The following is a 7,845-nucleotide window of genomic DNA, read 5'->3' as shown; positions in this document are numbered from 1 at the left end:
AAAATTACATAAAACTGAATCCTTCAACTCCTAAAATTGTGTCCAAGTGGAGAATTGAGTATAAATAATGGTAAATCAGATATCTTTTCAACAAGTACAAGTTACAGCATATAATTTGTGTTGGTTCAGTCAAATAGATAAAGAAGACATGCTATCTTACAGGCAACTATGAACGATTGCAATGGGTATCTCTACAGGTAATATAAAAGTGGACAAAGTTAAAGTTTAGGTATTTTAATCATTTTATATTGAATCAAATTTAACTTCAGAGATGGAATCAATTTTAATGTACTTAATCTAACAAAAAATGACATTTTACAAAGCTTAAATAGTACATCAATAATACATAATTAATATTTCTAAACTTAAGATGAATGGACATTAAGATGGTCACAATTTCCTATTGTCAGGTATTGTAACTCATGGTTTAAGCTAACTGCTTAGCATTAGAGTTGCCCTCCGATGTCATTTTCAACACCTGTTAATAGTACAGTTGTGCTGGGCAGGGAAATCAAACTATTCAACTCTGGACATCAAGAATATGTGGATGTCGGCTTACCTTATGGGTAATAAAACATTCACAGAATGAAATAAATGTTTTTACACATTCAGACTTGTTTTCAATCATACATTGATGGACATTTTTGGAATATGAAAGAAAAAACAGGAGCAGTTTGAGGAGTCCACGTTTGGCTGAAAGTCTATGGAAAACTGGTCAACAGAAAAGTTCCACACTATAAAATACTGTCTGGATAGGAACTTCTTCAGCCTAACCGTTTAACATGTATCCAAAGTAAAGTGGTGAGTTTATTGAAAGTAAACAACAAAAAAACAATGGCACCTTTTATTAAAATCACTTTAAATTTCATATCCTGTGGGATGATGTTTTCCTGAAATGTCCACATCTGATTGCCTACCTAGGCGTGGTCAGCCCAGGTATCTGATGACGAGGAACATGAAGACGCAGGTCAACAACATGCCTCCAATCATGATGAACTTATCCTGGGTGGCTCGTCTTTCTATTAGTCTCATTACTGTGTTAGAGAGGCCCAACATGTTGGCTACATCCAGCATCTTCTTGTGCGTCCCCTGTGCAGTCAAAAAAAAAAAAGCATTGACTTCAACAGCTGTAAAGCCGCAGCACATTGTTCATTATCTGCACTAATTCGTCTGAGTTTGGGAGAGGGCCAAGCGCCTCCCTGACTCCACCACTCTGTCAGGAGTTTCTCATGTCTGGACTGCCTGGCTGAGAGTGCTGATCAACAGTCACACCCTGATAAGAAGAGGCTGAAGCCAAAGCCAGGAAGCCCATCTCCTCCCTGGAAACGAGGACTCACCCACCCACTTACAATACCCTTGGTAACAATGACATAATTACGATGGACAGCAGACACTGGGCCAAGGATGTAATTACCTTCCTCTTTAGATATGATTTCTGGTGTTAAATATGACAGCATTTAAGCTAGCTCAGAGAATGTATTTTGTTGATTAGCTCACACCTTGAGAGTTGACCTTTGATCTCTGAGGCCATTGAGGATGCTACTGCCGCTGCCCAGGAGGTCATCCATGCCTCGGTGTGCGTTGTGCAGGCTGGTATTAAACTGTATGGTGTCATCTATGTGGATGGAGGTATCCGCATCCTGTTAAAATATAACATTTTTTTAACTACACTATATTTAACTAGAGAAATCATATCACTCTATTAAAATACTGTAAATTGCTGTACTTATACTTCTGTAGTTACAACCGCAATTTTCATACTTCATTGGTATTTTGTCTGACAGAGTAGCACAAAATAGCACATAACTGTGAAATGAAAAGATTAAGTATGGATTTGAAAGTTTTTTAGAAATAAAAATCTGAAAAGTGCAGAACTGATTTTTATGCTCTAACCAGAAAAAAGCAACATATTTTTGGCGTACATGTGAAGCAGTGTAGATTGATGAAAGCTGATGCTTCACGTATATTTTATTTCTCACTTCACAATTACAAAAATGAAACTTAAATGTAAGGTTTGTGGTTGTACTGTGACAAAATGTGAAAAGGTTTAAGGCTTTGCAAAACCCTACATGTCCTCAATGAAAAAACATAATGTTATTGATAATCCAACTGAACTCCTAGTCTTCACTAAACTTCAAATATTACAATTTTAAGTCAGAATGTGAGGCTGTTTATTCAGGCACATGCAGCTTACATTTGTGGTGAAGGTGCGGCTCAGGAGCTCCTCTCTTTCTCTCTCCTGGGCTTCTCTGGTGTGGCGTCTGTGCTGGAAGTTTTGGAGAGCGGTCCGCAGGTGCTGAACATCGTACTTCAGCTGATCCACTCGTCTGATGGAAAAGCAACGAAAGAAATCCTTTTTTAGAAACAACACACTAGATTATACAAAGAACTCAATTCAGTTTCTATCACACTTTACTTTTTTAAACCATCTTCTGCATCTGTCACTATTTCAATAACTATTTTAAGACACTAACATTCATGGTGAGTGGCTTTGGCAAAACTATAAACATTAAATTCATGCCTGTCCATTAGAATGAAATATTGTGTTGTTTATTCCCTCACATCATCCTGAAATTCATAGTTTCTGGATAAAGGAGAATTCTTTTGGAGCTCAAATCTTTAAAGAGTCTCTCCCAGGCCCATTCTTATCCTTCACCTAGGTCTTCCTAGAAACCTGCCGGGATCAGAGGAAAGCTTATGGCGAACACTGTCCCCTAGGGCCTGTTTACTCAAGCCAGAGATGAATCTCTGCCCGATGCAGCTGGAACGCTGACGATGACGGGGCTTCAGAGGAAATGTTTTCATAGAGCCACGTCGCCACAGGGCAGCACAGAGCTGTTTTTGTCTTCGGCATCCACCCTGTGCCTTTATGAGATACAGCTTATGCTGTCAGATTGGGCCTTTTACGGCCACCAGCAGTTGAATCACTCAACACTCACAGTTTGGCATTCTGGCGGCGGTTTGGTGGTTCTTTACTGGCAAGGATCTCGAGGCGTTCCAGATGAGTGAAGATCTGGTCGATTCTAGCCTGTAGTTCATTCTCTAACACTTGAAATGGAGAAAAAAAAAAGATCTCACATTAGAGGAAAGAAAATAGATAAAAACATATTAACGATCACTATACACAAATTTCAGTCAATTTTTACATTGGGTAAAATGGGTGTTATTAGTGGATTTATAATCTTTATTTATTGTTTTAACTTACATTCAGAGTCAGTTTTTAAATTAGCAGATATAGCTTTCTGACCCAGTCAGGAGGAAAATAGCGACAGGTAAAAAACCAAAAAAAAAAAACAAGAAGCCTATTTTTATTCCCAGTGAGTAAAGTGGGTGCCATTTGTGTTCTTCATTACATAAAAACTAAATATTGCTGTACACTGTAAGTTGATTGTGTTTGACCATCTCAAGTTTCAAATCTTTCATATTTACACTGTTCAGAACTCAATTGCATCAATAATAATAATTGCATATTTAATAAGATATTTTTAAATGCAGATTGAGATTCATAATTTTTTTTTTCCATTTATGACAAAAAATCAAAGCATTTTCAGTGCTTCCTTGTCCTTATACTACATGCAAATAGACAGGTCAAACCTGGACAAACTTATTCTACTTAAAGATGTTTTAAAACGGAATTTGTGATATATGTCAACAAAAAAACACCTTTTAAAATATATCCTTGAAATCAGGTTCTGTTTTGTGTGTGTGCGTTTGCTATTTTTATTTATTTATTTTTTTGCTTACATCCTCTTTTAGGAGAAAATGTAAGCTGATGTCATAGTTTGTGAAGGGACTGAGGAGGTGGATAAACTGGCTCCCACCCTACTGCTTCCTGTCCCGACCCAGAGCTGATGTGACGGGCACCATCCACAGAAAACAACCCGTCAGAGAGGCACTTACCTCTACCAGCCTATCCAAAACATTAACGAGAAGCTACCACAAGGAACTCGTACGCAGAACTTTTAGATAAGGAGGTGGCAACAACACTTCTCTGTTGCCTGAATCGGAACAAAATGTATAGGTGAAACTGAATTTAACCATCGTCATGATCATACTCACAGTGAACTGATTCGCGGTCTGTCCTTTCCAGGTTTCCCATTTGAGACTGCACCTCCTGGATTTGCCTAATCCAATACAAATACAGCGTTTAATTGAACAGAAACGGAGACATTTAAATACCAACGAAAGTGGTGTACTTTTCATTACCACACCAACACATGCCAAAGACATTTTCAAAGTTATTATAAGTATTTTGTCAACGTGTTTCCTTTGAAACTGGACCGTTAATTGGGTTGCTAGGTTAGTTACATTGCAAAGCTAAGTTAGCAAACAGAGTCGGCACAGTTTTCACAGAAGCTGTTATTGCACTCACTTGTTGGTCTGGTGGTAAAGCGTCTCCATTTTTATGGATTCGCTGAAACGCCTTGTGTCCCTGGTTTTCTTCCAATCCCTTTTATTTTATCCCCTGTACTCTGACAGGTGGCTAAGCTAGCCAGCTAACGACGAAGCAGTGTGTACACGTCATCAGTAGAGCTTTTGTGTACGGAAATGAGAAAGCGGAAACTGACAGAGATCTAAACAAAAACGAAGATGTCTTACTCGAGCTAGAAAAAAAATAGTCGTTTTACATTTTTTACTTACCTTCGTCATCACGTCTTGTTAGTAATTATCTATGACAAAATTGTGGGAACCTATTAAGTTTTCCACACTGTTGTTTAGAAACAGAGTTATTTCCTTTCCATCCACATGTACACTGCTTTTCTTACGTGACTATATTTTGTGCATTTCATTTACTTTTCAGTTCTCATCATAGTTTCACAATAATAACCTTAGATAAAATGTATCTTTCTGCTGACATCTAAATTATTAATTTTTTTCTTTAGAGATCATGATGAGGAAGCTCAGTGAAGTGTGTGGTCTTTGAGCAATGGTCAGCTAAAAATAAGAAAACTTACTTTGAATTTTCAGTTGCAGAGCTGCATAAAATATGTATTTGCCCTCTTCACAAGTTTTTCTGCTTTTTCCAAACTTACATTTTGAGAAAAAAATGAAACCAAATATAATTAAAAGCTACTAAAACAACATTTGCCTATGTGAAAAGGTAATTACACTTCATTCATTGTTAAATCATATTTTAACAATGATAAACCAAATTTTTGAAAAGTTTAATATGGCTAGATGACTGCCAGAGCTGTAGAATAAAAATGTCCTATAAGCAGTCAAACAAATTGAAGCACCGAAATTCAACAGATGAGAAGGAGCCATATATCTAATAGACAGGGCAGGGTTTCAAATTAATTTTAAAACTTTGGGAGTGAATGTAAAAGACTTGCTACAGGTTATTTCAAATGATTTATGGCCATTAATAGCCAAGTTGATTTGATATCCCTTGATAACCAAAATCATTATTTTTTTGTATTTACTCAGGTTAATCAGACATAAAAATTAGCTTGATGAATTAAAAAGTCTATCAAAAATCCTATAACTAAAGAAATAGCTTAGGGGACGAGCAATGTAAACAGTGAAACCAAGTTTCTCTTTTACTGTCTATCAGTTCTTTACTATCTTTTCACCACTTTAAATATCAGGCTTTAGGCTACAGTTCCCATTATATTGCATATTCTCTTAAAGGTAGAAGCTGACAGCAATCTTTTTGACCCACAAGTTTCAAGAGTTAAGGTATAATCTGTTGACATGTAGACATGCGACAGGAAAGACTGAGAAAGCATGTCCTGAGGCTAGTTTTTGTCAGCTCTCCTTTATTGGGTCTACTTAGGCTATCCTATTTTTTTTCCCCCACAGACAGTTGTCAGAATATTCCAGCTTGTTCATCCAACTTTTTCGCAAGCAAATAAAGACAACCATTGCTAATATCACCTTTCCTTTTCTCTAAAATAATATCTATAGAGGAATTCAGAGGAAAGAAACAAGGTGTTTATGAAGTTCTTAGCCACTGACTGTGGGAAAAGAACCACGATTAGATTTTCCAGAATAAGCAGTAAAATTTTCACAATATCTCCTTAGTGATTGAGTAGGAGAAATATTGTCCTGGGGCACTGCCTGGCACCTAAACAAAACCACATCTCAATCACTTTACCCCAGACCTCCGTCACTGTGGTGTCTGGGAGGAAGTGACTGCACTGGCAGTAAGTAAAATAAATTCAAGCACTTTTTCACATAATTATCTTCACGAGTTGTCACATGAGCTCCTGTTTACTACCGGTAGCTGTACTTGTTTACTTCATTCAGCACAGCAGTCAGAAATGGGCCCAGGCAGTTTTTCCGTGGCGACCTGACCGTACACGAGTTTTATCTTCGGGCGACACACTTCTCGAAAGAGGTCCCTCTCAGCCTACCTCTCATGTCTGAAACCCTGAAATCTGTTCATGCCACTTCTTGCTCCTGCTGTTCACCGTTTTTGATTGTCATAACATTTCCCTGGGGCAGTGGTTGGATGTGTAGAGCTTTAACCGGCTGCTCAGAGTAGCAAAAAAAGAGGGAGGAAGAAGCCCCCTCTGTCAAAGTTTTTCCTGAGATATATGCAGTTGCATTTGGGTCGTAGGGTTCTCTCTGTCTGTCCTTCATGGTTCAGCCCTGAGGAAAGGATGAGATGAGCTTACTGGTGTTGTTCCCCACCTGAGCACCACAGGCGCAAACTGGATTCCAGACACCAGGTGTGGAGCTGGATCCGACCCTTCTGACTGACCGAGACCCGTTTTTTCCCCCCAGATTTGATATACAAATATTACCATGAAACCTTGAGTATATTGTTTATCTTAAAATAAGGTTGTGCATGAACTAACTCTAACCCTTGAATGCATCTGGATCATCAAAGAATGCTGTTTCTCAGTGCCAGACTTTTGGCCTTTGGGTATCTTCAGCAAACAAACACAATTTAGTTCTGGATCAGCCCCCCTCTCCCACCAATCCTGGTTATACAACAGGAGCTAGAAGACGAAAACCCTCAGGACTACAAAGAGTACGTCCTTCAATAATGCTGTTTTGTTCACTAAGAGAAAATGATGGGTTATTGAATCACCTCTGCACAATATACTTAATGATGTTTTCCAGGCAGAGTAATGCGTCATAACTCTGCAGTGATTGACGGAATGAAGAAGCCAATTATGAGGAGCGAGATCGCCTTGGGTCAAAAATTTTTGGATACCAGTCATTTTTTGAGGGAGCGTTGATCTTCTCACTCCACCCCTGAGGGAGATGAGCCACCCGTCTTTGAAGCCGTGATGAGACACTGAATGAAAGCAAATGAGAGCCTGTCAGATTTGACAGGAGAAACTCATAAGCTCCCAACGTCTTAGTTTGTTGTGCTGGGAACAGGGTCAGAAGGGATGCCACCACCCCCCAACCGCCCACCCAGGAATCTGACTGACCACCCCCGTTGTTTCCCTACCAGGTCAGATGTTCAAAGATAGGTGGATTCATACTGCTAGGAACACTGCTATATAGAGATGCAAAATGACCATTAGGCCAGCAATAGTACAGAACCCTAGCAGCATTAGCATTTAATCCAGGGGTCACAATTCATTGTCTTGCAACTTTTAGATGTACTGCATCTTTGCTTAAACACATCTGACTCAAATATCTGGATCATTAGCACTTCTCTATTGTAATTAATTGGAGTCTGATGAGGTAATTTAGCCACTTAATCCAGATAAGTATAGGAGCAGGGGCTTGTCCTACTGAACTAGACTGGATTTTGAGACCTCTGCTTTAATTTACCTTTCTCCCACTCTACTTTATGCTATATTTTCTATGTAATACCTTCTTGGAATCATCCTGATGGATAAATACCATTTTATACAAAAGTTTTCTTCATTTGTAATTTTT

The 7,845-nt window shown here is 38.5% G+C and overlaps 1 protein-coding gene across 1 annotated transcript; it reads right to left on the bottom strand.

The window, feature by feature from the left end:
• Positions 1–264: 264 nt before the first annotated feature.
• gosr2 (golgi SNAP receptor complex member 2) lies at positions 265–4,533 on the bottom strand. Its single transcript, XM_005796709.3, has 6 exons — positions 4,373–4,533; positions 4,060–4,124; positions 2,940–3,048; positions 2,195–2,327; positions 1,500–1,640; positions 265–1,089 (listed from the first exon to the last, which is right to left on the bottom strand). The coding sequence occupies exons 1-6, from the start codon at positions 4,399–4,401 to the stop codon at positions 928–930; spliced, it is 639 nt and encodes a 212-aa protein (XP_005796766.1). The 5' UTR covers positions 4,402–4,533; the 3' UTR covers positions 265–927.
• Positions 4,534–7,845: the final 3,312 nt, after the last annotated feature.

The sequence above is a fragment of the Xiphophorus maculatus genome, chromosome 16 (assembly GCF_002775205.1).
Source record: "Xiphophorus maculatus strain JP 163 A chromosome 16, X_maculatus-5.0-male, whole genome shotgun sequence".
In the NCBI taxonomy this organism is placed as follows: Eukaryota; Metazoa; Chordata; class Actinopteri; order Cyprinodontiformes; family Poeciliidae; genus Xiphophorus; species Xiphophorus maculatus.
Note: the sequence above shows the minus strand (reverse complement) of the source record. Positions and strands in the feature narration are given on the sequence as shown.